This window comes from Somniosus microcephalus, chromosome 13 (assembly GCF_052327205.1).
Source record: "Somniosus microcephalus isolate GS21.2 chromosome 13, FLI_Smic_1.0, whole genome shotgun sequence".
Lineage (NCBI taxonomy): Eukaryota > Metazoa > Chordata > Chondrichthyes > Squaliformes > Somniosidae > Somniosus > Somniosus microcephalus.
The window spans coordinates 49,066,397-49,083,076 of NC_140999.1; the positions used below are offsets into that span (position 1 = coordinate 49,066,397).

General features: G+C 42.0%; 1 protein-coding gene across 2 annotated transcripts in view; it reads right to left on the bottom strand.

Moving 5' to 3' along the window:
* hdgfl2 (HDGF like 2) overlaps nucleotides 1–16,680 on the bottom strand; it is a 100,269-nt gene that overhangs the window by 46,363 nt on the left and 37,226 nt on the right. For both annotated transcript variants that reach the window (XM_086004889.1, XM_086004888.1), the window contains exons 2-4: nucleotides 12,881–12,957; nucleotides 12,110–12,248; nucleotides 7,024–7,170 (exon numbers count right to left, since the gene is read on the bottom strand). In XM_086004889.1, the coding sequence (XP_085861015.1) occupies nucleotides 7,024–7,170; nucleotides 12,110–12,248; nucleotides 12,881–12,957 (363 nt within the window). The remainder of the gene's footprint in view (nucleotides 1–7,023; nucleotides 7,171–12,109; nucleotides 12,249–12,880; nucleotides 12,958–16,680) is intronic.

A 16,680-nucleotide genomic window follows, 5' to 3' on the forward strand; every position in this document is an offset into this window, starting at 1 on the left:
TCTTTGACCAACCTTTTGTTTGATAATGTTCCTGTGAAGAGCCATGGGACATTTTACTACGTTAAAAGGTGCTATATAAATGCAAGTTGTTGTAATTTTTCACCCCTTTCTAGCTTGCCTTCCATCCTATCACGGACCTTCCCTTTGTTCTTTCCTCCCATCCTCCCTGCCCCTGCTTAAAAATCTCTCCTCCCTAACCTTTTCCAGTTCTGATGAAGGGTTCGACCCGAAACGTTGACTCTGTTTCTCTCTCTACAGAGGCTGCCTGACCTGCGGAGTGTTTCCAGCACTCTCTGTTATTACTGTGTGGTACTTTTATTACTGAAGTTTGAACAAAGAAAATGAAGGACAGGAAAAGTCCAGATGGTCTGTCAAGCCTGCACATCGTGATCCCCATCTGCCTTAATCCCTACCCCCTACCAACCAGACATGCAATCTCCTTGGGAAGACCAAATTCTGTTCATTGATCGTTAATAGGAACTTGAATCATTTTAATTGTAAAAGATTAAAGAAATGTTGTGGCATCTAAAATACTGCCATGGGTCCAAGTTCATAACATTCAATGTTTTTTTTTGTTCCTGTGACCATGATACATCACCAGCTTTAACCATCAAGGGACTCAACATTGTTATTTAATACACAAAACCATTGCTTCATTACACCTATACTGTATTATTATAGAACTGAAATTGCACAACATTACCTAGGACAACAGTAGCATTAACGTTTAATGAAGCCATTAGTCAGCATTAACGATGCAATTTTACAGAGCTAAATGACAAAGGATGCAATGGTACCTGTTCTTAATAGTTCAAATAAATAGCAAGTGTTTGAACCATCCCTTGATTGCAGTGCTGGAGTAAACAATTCACGGCACTTTTCTATTGGTAATATGCTGTTGTCAGTAAGACTACTGGGCAGCTGCTGCTAACAGCACATCATCAATATAAAAAAGAGGTGAACTTTGCACTTTGGCTCTGGGACCCAATTTTAGTTGGGCTCCAAGAGTAGTTGTCAGACACAATGCAAATCAGAGGCCGCTGTGCTGGTCCTCCAATGGGCCTGGGGGCAAGCTGCAAACAAAAAAAACTGCTTGAAAATCACAGGTCTTCGAATGCGTGCCATTCGCTTGGCACTCCGGTTACAGGGAAGCAAGACAGATCAGGCCAGAATTTGCGGTGGGTAGTAACAGCAAACGAACAGCGTTTGCCGTTATTACCTCTTTGAAATTGACCGCAATTTCAGGATGTAGCGCATACGCATCTAAAACACAGAAATCCTGAAGTTGCAGACAGTCATTCACTGCACCGACATTGGCTGCGATGTGGCCGCTCCTCCATAGCCAGCAATCAGTGAAACTGACGAAACATTGGTCTTTTCTGCGCTAATATCACTGTTAAATACCCCATTAAATGTTAGGCCTTGTTGGATTAGGTATAACTGGGGTTTTAACAGTGTATTGACTGCTAAACGTTATGACACTGAAAAACTAATTTTAATTTTGTGGAGTGTCAAATTTCTCCATTATGATAAAAATTACAATTTTTAAAGAACCTTAAAAAAATTATTTTTTAAGTTTATTTATATTCATTACATGTACCTTATCCCCATGCAAGATCCCCAATCTTTGTTTTGCTTTCTAACATTTTTTTTTAAAATCAGGATAAAAGCAGGTTCTCATTTCCTGATTCCCTGTCTGTGAGAATTCGGCATTGTGATTGGCTGCTTAGACAGCTCATTAATGTCACAGCCAATGTTCCCTAATTTTTTTTTGTACTGAGCGGGCCATGAACTCCTTTGAGCGCGACCATTTCGTCCGTGGGCAAATTTTACAACACATTTACAACGACGACAGCAACAGCAACCACTTAAAGGCATATATACAGTAATGCCATATTGCCACCCCACCATCTCAAATCATGAGACAATCAGACAAGGTTCGATACAGGTTTAACGTAACTTCTCTGCTTTTGAATCCTATTCCTCTAGAAATGAACCCCAGTGCTTTATTTGCACTTTTATGGCTTTTTTAACCTGCATTGCTACTTTGAATGATTTGTGAAACTATACCCTAGATCCCTTTGCACCTCTACCCCAGTTAGATTCTTATTTTCCAAGGAGTAGGTGGCCTTCTTATTCCTCCTACCAAAATGCACCACCTCACACTTCTCTATATTGAAATTCATCTGTCATTTCCATTTCCATTTTGCAAGTTTGTTTATGATAGAATTAATTAAAAGCTTTTAGTTCGTCATGTACAAACACTATTTTTTTTAAATTACTTGTCAGAATGACTGGGATATAAAAGAACTGCATAATAATTTATGAACACTTCAGAAATGTCACTCTGTTTTATGCATCGACAAACAATCCAAAAACCCAAGGTAAGCTGAAAGAGGCATACCTATTCGTGCAATTAGTATTCATTTTAAGCTTTTCAACGTATTAGCCCATCCCTCATGTCACTATAGCAATGGCTGCACAAGCAGCAGGAGTAGCAGCTTTCCTATGACGCTGACGCGCTGTACGTCCACATAAGTGATTAATATTCTAATCACAATGCAACCTGACAACCAACAAATATAAAGTGCTGTAGTTCATTAGTTCACAGTATTAAAAAGAATTAAAATATTGAACAAGAACGGGTATCCGTATTTTCAATTTCAATCACTTCCATTAATAAACATTGTCTTCTTGAACCAGCACACCCGCCATGTAACATGTCAGAAATGCAGCACTTATTCACAAGTGCAGAACAACACATAGACAATTTGCGTCGCCGAATTAAAAACAAAAAGCAGGAAAAGCTGATTTAACAGAAATAAACAAACATTCGTCTTTCTTCCAGGACAGGAGAACCAATCAGACTGACTTGGAAATGCTTACTAATATGGTGACGTAAAGATGTTAATTTACAAATCTCACTTCTAATGTTTTTCTCTCAAATAAACATTCTCCACAATATTAATCCCTGCTCTTATCACAAAAAGTGTTTAATTGCGAAGTACCTAAAATAATTTAATACAGTAGCTGGAAACAAACTTCATTGTACTCTCAATTTTGAATCTCCTATTTCAAACATTTATACCAAATCGAAATTGTAACATTATCAGTTTAATCAAAGTATTTTTTGTGGTTTCTTCTAAAGTAGCTTCCTGCAATCTTTATACATCATTACATAACTCTGTTTCTCTCTTCACAGATGCTGCCTGACCTGCTAAGTATCTCCAGCATTTTCTGTTTTTATTACATAACTCTTGTTTCTATTAACACCCCACTAAACATTTAAGAGGAAATCTATATTTAATTTATTCCTGGGACTTGTTCGGACTATAGATCGATGGTTTGTGTTTTTCCCCTTTTTTAGTTTTCTTCCTAAACGTCTTAATGATATTACTTTTTATTGACTTTTTTAAAAAATATGCAACTCCTACAAATCCTCCCCTGCCCTCCCCCTCCTCAACAGCATGGTTGCATATTTGTGTAAATCAGTCGATTGTTCAAAATCAAATATTGAGAAATTTCAATTTTAAAACGTTTTTAGCAATTCTGAGCCTTTTAAAAAGTGTTTGGACTTCAAGAGCTGGTTGAAACTTGTTTAGATGAGGATGAAAATTGATTTTTGCTTGTTTCTTCCAAAATCGTATTTGAAACTTAGGGGGAAAAAAGTGTTTTTATCACTCAATTTTTTGTAAAAAGTTCATTAAAAATCTTTAAATTCTTTCAAGTCTCATTGCAGCTTTGACAGAAGAAGTTGCTCCAAGTTTCTCTTTCTCTCTTCAACGCCGTCATTAAACATATAACAAAAAATAATACAATAAACGAATTCCAAACGGAGCTCAATTCAGAAAGTGAATAAAGTGGTTAAACTTCCTAAGAAGGTGGTGAGGTTATCTATCCCCAGTCTTGGCGATAAGTTGGGATCAGTTTTGGAAAAGTTGTTTCCTCTTTTTCTGCTGCCATTCTCTCCGTCTCTCACAGACTCCGAGATACAAACAGGGGCACAAACATTTTTCCCTCTCTCATAACATGATTTAAATAACCCTGATAAACTTTCAAAAGGGGGACAGCGCCTGGCAAAAGTTAACTGGGACTTCTACATCACGCTCCTGTAATCCAAATTTAAACCAAAAATGTCACCGTGGGCTGAAAAATTGTTTGCTTTAGCCTCATTCCAGCAGCCATTGTACATGTGCTACGCCTCCATCTGTGTTGTTCCAAAGTGCGGCAACTGCTCAGTCCCCAGGAATGGACTACATGCGCACGCCTGGATCCTCACCTCCCCTCCCCCCTCTCTGTCTCTGTCCCGGTTTCTCTCTCTCGACCTACCTCCCTCCCTCCCAGTCTCCCTCCCAGTCTCCCTCTTCCCCTCCCCGTCTCCCTCTCTCTCCCCCCCGGTCTCTCGCTCTCTCCCCCACCCCCTTCCCCGTCTCTCTCACTCTCTTTCCCCCCCCACCCCCCCCAACCACGGAGCTGAAGAAAATGTGGCCACGCTACAAGGCCGCAACTGTTGGGTAATGCGCATGCGCGGCTCTGGGATACCGCGCACATGCGTAAAGGCCGCAAAACTGGTTGTGTGGATAATCACATTGCTCACATTCAATACCTCAGGATCAGGCCTGTAGTGGGTTCCAGTGCGCAGGCGTGGAAATGGGTCCAGCTTGCAGGAGCCGAAGCCTGCTCCTGCGGGCATAAAGAACGGGCGTGTAGGACGCGATTGAAAAGAGCGCCTGCGCACTGGAGCCCGCTCCAGCAGAACTGTGCAGCCTGCAACACCTGGTGCGTGGCAGCCTCGAGGTAACTGCGCAACCCGCGCATCTTGGGGGGGGGGGGGGGGGGGGAGGTGGGGGCGGGGGGAAACAGTGGTCACAGCAGATCGCGTTAGAGATTCCCCACTATATTGCACTGAAATCACTTGCGCGTCAAAAAAGGCAAATTTCTCACCACAGATCGAGATCTCTCGGTGGGCAGCTTTCTTCGGGGCCAGTGGCAAACGCCTTTGCTTCGCCGCTGACTACAAATGCTGGGCCAATATTTTTATTACCTGGTATCCACAGTAGTAATTTATATAGAAGTTAAGACCAATAATACACTGCAATGTAATTTCTATGGATTGGTGTGTGTTAGCAAATTTCCTTCATTTGGAATGCTGTGTCGACCAAGAATTGAAGTTTGCAATACACAGTTAATTCAAGCTGACTAAAATTGTATTCATATACCAGCATTGAATCCCCTCAACTGTTCAATGGCTTATTCGGTAACTGCGCTGCCCGAGCGCACCACAGAGACAAGCACACAGAGACCTTGCACTTATGTAGGCTTTTCACATCGTCGGAATGTCCCAAATGATTCACTGCCATTAAAATACTTTTGAAAAGGCAGTCAGTTATGTGGGCAAAAGTGGCAGCCAATTTTCACACAGGTCCCACAAACGGCAATGAAATAGATGACCAGTTACAGGAAACTTTGTGATATCCGGCACCGACGGGACCGAGCTGTTGCCGTTAGATCAAAACTGCCAGACATGTTGAAACATACGGAGATTTTCAGCTCTGTGTGAATCAACAAACCCTGTTGCTTAGCAACAGCTTCAAAACAGTCGGCTGCAGCTTAAAAGCATCTCCAGCTGAAGCTGTTGCTTAGCTACAGACCTTGCAGAGCCTGACTGGGGAAAAAAAAGCAACGAGAAGTAAAAATACTTATAGGAAACGGCTCCTGAATTTTGCCGGTAGATAGAGCTTTCCGGACATTTAACCTCCGGATAAACCAAAGTTTCCTGTACTCTTTATTTTTTTAAAAAGTGGTGTTGGTTGAGGGATAAGTGTTGGTCAGCACACCGGTAGAACTCCTTGCTCTAATTCGAAAAGTGTTGCAAGATCTTCTATATTCATCTAAACAAGCAGGTGGGGCCTTGGTTTAACCTCTTAGCCGAAAGACAGCCTCTCTGACAATGCAACACTCCCTCAGTATTGCACCGAAATGTCAGCCTAGGTTATGTGCTCAAGTTGAACCATTAAACCATTGATCATCTGACTCAGGCAAGAGTGCTACGAGTGACCAAACTGATACTTACAACCACTTATAGAATCACAGAATGGTTACAGTGCAGGAGGAGACCATTCGGCCCGTTGAGCCCATGCCGGCTCTCTGCAAGAGCACTTCAGCTCGTCCCAATTCCCCCACCCTTTTCCCGTAGCCCTGCAAATTTATTTCCCTTCAGGTACTTATCCAATTCTCTTCTGAAAGCCATGATTGAGTCTGCCTCCACCACCCATTCAGGCAGTGCATTCCAGATCCTAACCACTCGCTGCATAAATGTTTTTCCTCATGTCACCTTTGGTTCTTTTGCCAATCACCATAAATCCTTGGTGTCCTCTGGTTCTCGATCCTTCCGCCAATGGGAACAGTTTCTCGCTATCTACTCTGTCTAGGCCCCTCATGATTTTGAACACCTCGATCAAATCTCCTCTCAACCTTCTCTGCTCCAAGGAAAACAACCCCAGCTTCTCCAGTCTATCCACGAACTGAAGTCCTTCATCCCTGGAACCATTCTTGTAAATCTTTTCTGCACCCTCTCCAAGGCCTTCACATCCTTCCTAAAGTGCGATGCCCAGAATTGGACACAATACTCCAGTTGAGGCTGAACCAGTGTTTAATAAAGGCTCATCATAATTTCCTTGCTTTTGTACTCTCTATTTATGAAGCCCAGGATCCCGTATGCTTTTTTAACCGCTTTCTCAACCTGTCCTGTCACCTTCAACGATTTGTGCATATATACCCCCAGGTCTCTCTGTTCATGCACCCCCTTTAGAATTGTACACTTTAGTTTATATTGTCACTTGGATACGAAACTCAAGAGTAAACAGTACAAATGGAACAATACATCAGCATAAGTCAGCATCTTCAGGAGAGAAGGGGATGGGGGCGCAAAGGAGGGGGGCAGCAAAACAAGCCTCCTTCTTAATAAGGCTAGATATTTAAAAAAACAAAAGACCAACAACAGTCTCATTGTTAAGGGTTTACCTTTGCAAGGAGGGGCTTCCTCTTGATTCCACTCTGTTCAATGCTGCCCTTGTCAGATTCCACATCACTCACTTCTTTCTCCTCTTCTGCCCCACTTCCTGGGGCCACTTCATTTTCTGGAACTTCACTGTCTGATGAGCTTGATGGCTAAACAAAATAGTCAAACGGGGTCAGCATGGCATAAAGAAAATAAAAGTTGCAGGGTCATTATTTATTCATTCTCTTCATTTTCAAGGAAAATGCACACCAAGCCAACAACTAGCAGGGTTTTGTCCCTGGGAAAGCAGTATAAAAAAAAAGAACTTCTTGCATTTATATAGCGCTTTTAATGCAGTAAAACACCCCATTGACAACAAGCTGAAGGAGATATTAGGACGGGACACTAAAAACTTTTTCAGAGGCAGGCTTTAAAGGAGCATCTTAAAGGAAGAGAAAGTGGCAAGTTTTAGGGAGAATGGAGTAAACTGTGATTTTGTACATCACATGTGTGGGTAGCATAGACTTCAAACATATTTCTGCTATCCAACAATCAACCAGCTTGTCACTCAGCCCCTGAGCTGCCTCACCCAATGCGCTGGAAAAGAAAAACAATTCATCCCCGGGCAAGCCACTGTAGCACAATGAACCACGAATATATTGATGGATGAGTCCCAGGATATGGGTGCGTACCCATGTTCTTTCACATAGCAAGTTAGATGCAAATCTTAGTTGCAGGCTTTGTAAGGAGGCACAAAGTAGAAGTCAGTTTCCCACAAAGCAGGGGGGAGGTGGAGAATCCACCATTGATTGTGGGATCTGTCTAGAACATGCTGCTTCTGCTGTTTAGCATGCATGTAATCCTGTGTTGTAGCTTCCCCAGGTTGGCACCTCATTTTTAGGTAGGCCTGTTGTGGTTCTTGGCATGCTCTTCTGCACTCCTCATTGAACCAGGGTTGGTCCCCTGGCTAATGGTACAGTGAGGGATATGCTGGGCCATGAGGTTACAGATTGTGATGGAATACAGTTCTGCTGCTGCTGATGGCCCACAGCGCCTCATGGATGCCCAGTTTTGAGCTGCTAGATCTGCTCTGAATCTGTCCCATTTAGCACGGTGGTAGTGCCACACCACATGATGGACGGTGTCCTCAGTGTGAAGACAGGATTTCGTCTCCACAAGGATTGTGCGGTGGTCACCGCTACTAATGCTGTCATGGACAGATGTATCTGCGACAGATAGATTGGTGAGGACGAGGTCAAGTAGGTTTTTCCCTCGTGTCGGTTCTCTCACCACCTGCCGCAGGAAGCTGCTTGGTATGAGGAAATACAAATAAGATGACAGGAAAAGTTAGGGCTGTTTTCATTAGAACAGAGGAGATTACAGGGTTATTTGATTGAGATATTTAGAATTATGAAGGAATGGGACAGATTAAATAGATAGAGACTGTTTCCCCATGTTCTAGACCCTGCAATCACTGGGCAAAGATACGACTAAACGCAAGACATTTAGGAGAGACAGCAGGATAAGCCTTCTTTCTCTTTTAAATACACAGAAAGTTGTAATTGGAGCAGAGACCATGTCAAAACTTAAGAATAGGTAGTTGAAGAAAAGGTAATAGAAGAAAAGGTAATAAAGGGATATGGGAACCAAGCAGGTACATTCGATTAGGACTACTGCTCACTTGTGCATAAACACCAACACGGTTGGGCCGAATGGCCTGTCTCAGTGTTGTAATTTCTCTGTAATTCTATGATAGAGATCAGGAATTGGAATTCCTGACTGACTTTTTCCCTCCCCAGCCCAGAAGCATGGAGGACATTTATTGCACTCCAAATGCCATGCTGCCCGAGACTAACGAACTCAGCAGACTATGGCTGAACCTGGAACCTTTTGGTCAATATAACTGGACCACACCAGGTGGTGCTTCTATCCACTAAACTTCAGGGTCTTCATTGTACACTGCAGCTTTACAGTCCAATTTTATACAACACTCACTCAAGCATTGCTATTGTGCACTTGCTATCCTCTGTCACATTATTTTACTGAAAAATGCAAACTCTGTCCCCAACACAAACCAAGAGGTAAATGCAGAGAAGGAAATTCCATCACAACATCCATGATGAGTCTGTCCTGTGGTTTTACAATGAAGGAATCGAGTAGCAGGGCACCTTAAATGATGATAAAAGTATTGCAGATCCTGAAGGGCAGCCATGCAAATAAAATGGCAGCCTACAAAATAACAGATTGAATAAACTCCACAACATCTTTAAACCAGACACTTAACACCACAGAGAGCTCCTTAAATATATTTATATGGAAATTAACTAAAAATAAAATCAGCAATCCTCTATTAGCAGAAAATTAATTATATGGAACCAATGGCTTACACATCTAACTGCACAGCCACTGTAGATTTAACCCAAGCAGGAGAGCAGCATTGCCCCTCTCTATTATCATAGCTGACTAACAGGTCGTTATGGGTCTTCCATTCAGATTCTAGGTTCAGTAAAACTGCACACATTACTTTGCTCCCCAATCTGGCTTGAAATATGCTTCAATCACATTCAACTAACTCCATTAATCAATGCATTTAAAAACCCTGCTGGCCTTCACAACCCCTGCTATTCAATCCACAGCGTTTTCTCCTACTACAGACTCATAATTAAAATCACATTTGTTTTTAAACTGTGCGCAGACACAGAATTGCAGTGCACTCCCATGAAATTGTGCTATTTCCATTCAATTGTACTAGTGCTGGATTTTCAAGTCTCAGTCTTGAATATACTCATCGACTGAGCATTCACAGCCCTCTGGGGTAGAGAATTCCAAAGATTTACAACCCTCTGAATGAAGAAGTTTTTCCTCATCGCCATCTTAAATGGCCGACCCCTTATCCTGAGACTATGACCCCTACTTCTAGACTCTCCAGCCAGGGGAAACAGCCTCTCACAGCATCTACCCTGTCAACCCCACTAAGAATTTTATACATTTCAATGAGATCACCTCATTCTTCTGAACTCCATAATATAGGCCCATTCTACTCAATCTCTCCTCATAGGACAGCCCTCTCATTCCAGGCTTGGTTCTGGATTTTACACATGAACACAAGGAATCATCGTTCTCCATGGGATAGTAGTCATCTATACCGATCACAACATTTGAAAGTGTTAATCATCCTAGCCGCAACAGCTTTTGCTGAATGAATGTTCTACATGTCCATTATTCCGCCCAGAAGGCCGAGACCCAAAGGCACAGCCAGAATATATTACAAAAGTTCCATAACATTTCAATTGTACAAACTTTTCTGGTGACTTTGTACATGCTGAAGATTTTCCTACATATGCTTGGCTTAAGTAGTGATGCAATTTCTTGAACATAACCCACTACATTCCAATCCTTGTCAGGGGTCTTCCACAATCAAGGCTCTTTGATCATGCTTAACAATCCACACATTTGGCATCAGTATTGCAACTCAAATGGCAAAAATCCAATTGTATCTTATGGCAGCTCCTTATGCACAACCAAAAGATCGAGCAACTACTTAACTCCGTTCTCAAGACCTCAAGGTCTGGAATTTCACCGCCCCCCCTCCACCACCCTCTGTACTCCTCTCTCCACCTTTAAGATGCTCCAAGTTTTTGGTCACCTGTCCTAATATCTCCTTAGGAGGCTTGGTGATAAATTTTGTTTGATAACGCTAGTGAAGTGCCTTGGGACGTTTTAACTACGTTAGGCACTATATCAAATGCTAGTTGTTGTTGTGGTCCTGTTCAGTGTACATGTGCAACATGCATTTCAGGGTGCCATTACACCATTTCATCAGCCAATTTATCAGAGGATGGTATTGGGTCGAACCTGGCATTGCTACACTGAGTGCAGCACTAACTGGGATATCAAAATATAACACCCAGGTCAGCAGAATACTTTCTGGGAACCCAATCTGGGTGAACATTTCGAACATGGTGCTGGCCGTGGTGTTGGTATGTATTAAGAGCCATTGTATCTGGGTACCATAATGTAATAGTCTACTATGTACAGTATCCCTGATCTACTTCTGACAAGTATTGGTCCTACGATATCTATACCCACCCTTGTAAAAGATTTTTTAATAATGGGCAAGGGTAGCATCTGCTCACACATTCTACAATACTCAAGTCATATCACTGGAGGTATAGGGCTAATAAAAGTGCAACAATCTGTTCTTGCTGTGCTTAACACTTGAGCTTAAAGTCAGTCAGTTAAACCTATTTAGGCTTCCCTAGTTGATTGTGTGCTGGGAAATTTCACAAGAAATCTTCTGTCTGCTACAACAGAAATCTCTTACCCCTGCAGCCTGTGGTTAAGCTGGGTTCAGTTGTGGAACCTCTTGCTGCATCAGGTTGCAGCTGCTATTAGACTGCTTCAGCCTAGCTTTTCTTTACAGCCTTTACCCAGCTCTGGATAGCCTACTTCCACATCAAGATTGAAATATTTCCCCTGCAATGCATCACAGAATAAGGTATCCCACTCTCCTGCACCAGCTACACTTTCACCTGTCCAAAATCATTTGATTAGGTGTACCTCCTATTCCCCTAAACATGCTGCAGAATGGTCTTCCCCTTCTGACACTGATCATCCATAATTTGTCACAGCCACAATGGGACAATTAGTGTACTAGAGACACAAACTTTGACCGGCCAAATGTTTTTTTTCTCCTCCCTGACTTTTCATAAATTAATAGAATATATATATATTTTATAAAAAGAATTGCAAAATATAAATTAGTAATTCCCAGATTGCTTCCCCATCTGCTTCCATAATGTATGCAGGCAGCAACTGGATATTGTGACCGCGAATATTTGGACAACACAAGTCATTTTTATCCTCAATCTCAAATTTTGGGAAATTTCCACCTGCACCATTGCTGTTATTATAGTTATACACAAGTGAAAGATTCCCACGGTTAATATAGTATAATCCTGCTGACAAGAGAACTTGGAGATGATCTTAAAATTACCACAAGATTTCACACGCACTAGGCCTACGTCTCTCACTGTCAGGCATAACACTGCCATGAACTTGGTTTGGAACAGTGGAACTCAACACAAGACAGGATGATGCCTAACTCACCAGTGGCGCGGCAAAGCTGACATTCGGGTTGTTTTGTATTTCCCACAATCCTTCATTGAATCCTTTCCTCTTGTTTGGTTTTCCATATTTGTCTTTGTATTTTTCAAAAAGGAAAATATCTTTTGGTCCCAAAAATGCCCTGGACAACGAAAATAAAAGAAACATAAACTAATGGACCATACAGGCTAAGAGACAGTGTTAGCTTCAAACATTATTTATGCATTTGTGTATAAAATACAAAATTGGTCACTATTTGAGGGTGAAAGTGGGGAAGGGAGAGAAGTGGAGATTTAAAAGTGTAAAATCTGAAGGATTGCAAATCAGGGAGTATTTTCTCCAGGTAACCTTTCCTTCTCCTTTCCAGTTTTGTTTGGTTTAAAAGTAAAGGCAAAATACAAGATTAGAGATGACTTTTTAGCACTTTATTTGCCAACTGTACTTGCAAGGCTATGGCCCAACCATGCATTGCAAGTACTGACACATATCTGTCCTTCTAAAATACTCTAAACCACAGTCAATTATTTCCTTGAACACTATGCAAAATTAAACATCACCTTTTATACAAGTGTGCCGTCACTGACCAGATTGAAACCTGCTACTACTTGGCAAAACAAAGACTCATTCCTGTATACAAGCACCACACTGATGAAAAACTTTCAGGATTGAAAACTAGAAAATGATGGTGTATGCTGGTAAACAAATCCAGATTCACAACTGAGATATAATGACTGATCATACATTACTGTGCTGTTACAAGGCAGAGATACGTACGTTTCATGAGTGCCATAGAAGAAAATTGGGTATTTATTTGATGGCGGTTTCACAGCTCCCTCTGCAACATCGTCAATCTGAAACCGAACAATATGGAGTTAATATACTTCAGGGTTCAACAAACACTAATTTTCCAACATAAACAGCTCCGTTTACATGTTTGAAACACACACGCCCAATGATTTGTTCAGGTCATAATATCACTGTGTCCATTTCAACATGCAAATGAACTGTACATTAATAATCAGAGAAACAACGTTTGTAACGTCATTGGTAACCATGTTAAGAACATACGACTGCGGAGCAGGAGTAGGCCATACGGCCCCTCAAGCCTGCTCCACTTGTGTGTACACACACGCACGTACACACACACACAGCCAACATTTCCCCCACACAAGCTCTCTTGTAAACTATTTCTTTTATCTTCACCTTAGATCAGAAATCAAGCATCCAGACTAAAAGCATGGTAATATTCAGCAAATATTACCAACTGCCAGAACTCTGGTGACATCAACTGTAGCAAAGAAACGGTCATTTCTTTCCTAGCCTTTTGAATATCTGCCAGAAGTTGTAAACACATAGAAAGCATCAGTCTGGGGCTTGCAGCGAGCTCATACAAGCAGCTCCGTTCTCAAAAGGAACACAAGTTTATTTTAATACAAGATAATCTAAATTCAAGGACCCAAAATTACCTGAAAGGGTGGAAGCAGATTCAATAATAAACTTTCAAAAGTGAACTGGAAAGATGCTTGAAGGGGAAACATTTTCAGGGCTATCGAGACAGGGCAGGGGATTGGGCAAAAGCATGGCAGATGCAATATAACGTGGATAAATGTGAGGTTATCCACTTTGGTGGCAAAAACAGGAAGGCGGATTATTATTTGAATGGCAATAGATTGGGAGAAGGAGAAGTGCAACGAGACCTGGGTGTCCTTGTGCACCAGTCGCTGAAGGTAAGCATGCAGGTGCAGCAGGCAGTTAAGAAGGCAAATGGTATGTTGGCATTCGTAGCGAGAGGGTTTGAGTACAGGAACAAGGATGTCTTGCTGCAGTTGTACAGGGCCTTGGTGAGACCACATCTCGAGTATTGTGTGCAGTTTTGGTTGCCTTATCGGAGGAAGGATGTTCTTGCCATGGAAGGAGTTCAGCGAAGATTCACCAGGCTGATACCTGGGATGGCAGGAATGACGTAGGAGGAGAGATTGGGACGATTGGGCTTGTACTCGCTGGAGTTTAGAAGAATGAGAGGGGATCTCATTGAAACTTATAAAATTCTGACAGGATTGGACAGACTAGATGAAGGAAGGATGTTCCTGATGGTCGGGGAGTCCAGAACCAGGGGTCACAGTCTAAGGATAAGGGGCAGGCCATTTAGGACAGAAATGAGGAGGAATTTCTTCACCCAGAGAGTGGTGAATCTGTGGAATTCTCTACCACAGAAGGCAGTAGAAGCCAATTCATTAAATATATTCAAGAAGGAGTTAGATATATTTCTTAAGGCTAAAGGGATCCAGGGGTATGGGGAGAAAGCAGGGACAGGGTACTGAAATTGGATGATTAGCCATGATCGCATTGAATGGCGGAGCAGGCTCGAAGGGCCGAATGGCCTACTCCTGCTCCTATCTTCTATGTTTCTATGATTCTATGAATGGGACTAATTGGATAGCTCTTTCAAAGAGCCAGCACAGGCACAATGGGCTGAATGGCCTCCTTCTGTGCTATATCATCCTATGATTTTAATTTCAAATCTATTTCTGTATTCTTTTTACTAAATGAGTCTTCTCAGCAAGAACAGCAATTACTATTTGGCTGAATACAAACTTATAAAATTGGCCCCAAGTTCTAAACACGATGTAATCTTGAGGTGTCCTTTCACTCTGTACAGGATCTGTTATACAAACAATTCCTTTCAGATCAGATGCCTTGAAATATTCTCATTACATGTAAGGTTTTATTTAACAATATCAGAGAACATAAGAAGTAGGAGCAGGAGTAGGCCATTTGGCCCTTCGAGCGTGCTCCGCCATTCTAGAAGATCATGGCTGATCTTTTACCTCAACGCTACTTTCCTGCACTATTCCCATATCCCTCGATTTCCTTAATATGTAAAAATCTATCGATCTCGGTCTTGAATATACTCAACGACTGAGCATCCACAGTCCTCTGGGGTAGAGAATTACAGGAAACTTTCGTTTAACCGGAGGTTAAATGTCCGGAAAGCTCTATCTACCAGCAAAATTCAGGAGCCGTTTCCTATAAGTTTTTTTTACTTCTCGTTGCTTTTTTTTTTCCCCAGTCGTGGCTCCCAAGCGTCTAGCTGAAGCTGTTGCTTAGCTACAGAGACGCTTTTAAGCTGCGGCCGACTGTTTTGAAGCTGAGAAGCTCCGTATGTTTTAACATTAGCGCTGGTTTATACGGCAGTTTTGATGGGATGGCACCAACTCGGTCCCGTCAGTGCCAGATACCAGAAAGTTTCCTGCACAAAGATTCACCGCCCTCTGAGTGAAGAAATTTCACCACATCTCAGTCCTAAATGGCCGACCCCTTATTCTGAGACTGTGACACCTAGTTCTAGACTCCCCAGTCAGGGGAAACATCCTCCCTGCATCTACCCTGTCAAGTCCCGTAAGAATTTTGTATGTTTCACTGAGATCACCCCTCATCTCTTCTAAACTCTAGAGAATATAGGCCTAGTCTACTCAATCTCTCCTCATAGGACAATCCCCCCCCCCATCCCAGGAATCAGTCTGGTGAACCTTCGTTGCACTCCCTCTAAGGTAAGTATATCCTTCCTTAGATAAGGAGACCAAAACTGTACACAATACTCCAGGTGTGGTCTCACCAGGGCCCTACGTAATTGCAGCAAGACGTCTTCACTCTTATACTCAAATCCTCTTGTAATAAAGGCCAAAATTCCATTTGCTTTCCTAATTGCTTGCTGTACCTGCATGTTAACTTTCAGTGATTCATGTACAAGGACACCCAGGTCCCTCTGAACACCAACATTTCCCAAACTCTCACCATTTAAAAAAAACTCTGCTTTTCTATTTTTCCTATCAAAGTGGATACCTTCACATTTTTCCACATTATATTCCATCTGCCATGTTCTTGCCCACTTAGTAAGCCTGTCTATATCCCCTTGAAGCCACTTTGCATCCTCTTCACAACTTACATTCCCACCCAGCTTTGTATCATCAGCAAACTTGGATATATTACATTTGGTCCCCTCATCCAAATCATTGATATAGATTGTGAATAGCTGAGGCCCACGCACTGATCCTTGCGGTACCCCACTAGTTACACCCTGCTAACCCAAAAAATGACCCGTTTATTCCTACTCTCTGTTTTCTGTCCATTAACCAATCCTCAGTCCATGCTAGTATTTTACCCCCAATCCCATGAGCCCTAATTTTGTTTAATAGCCTCTTGTGTGACACCTTATCGAATGCCTTCTGAAAATCCAAATACACCACATCCACTGGTTTCCCCCATATCTATTCTGCAAGTTACAAGCTCAAAAAACTCTAACAAATTAGTCAAACATGATTCCCCTTTCATAAATCCGTGTTGACTCTGCCCAATCGTATTATTTTCTAAGTGCCCCGTTACCACGTCCTTAATAATAGATTCTAGCATTTTCCCTACTAATGAGGTCAGGCTAACTGGTCTGTAGTTCCCCTTTTTTTTAGACCAGTACTTGAGGAGCCAACTAGGAAACAGGCTATCCTAGGTTGGGCATTGAGAAATGAGAAGGGGTAAATTAATAATCTTGTTGTGCAGGGTCCTTTAGGGAAGAGTGA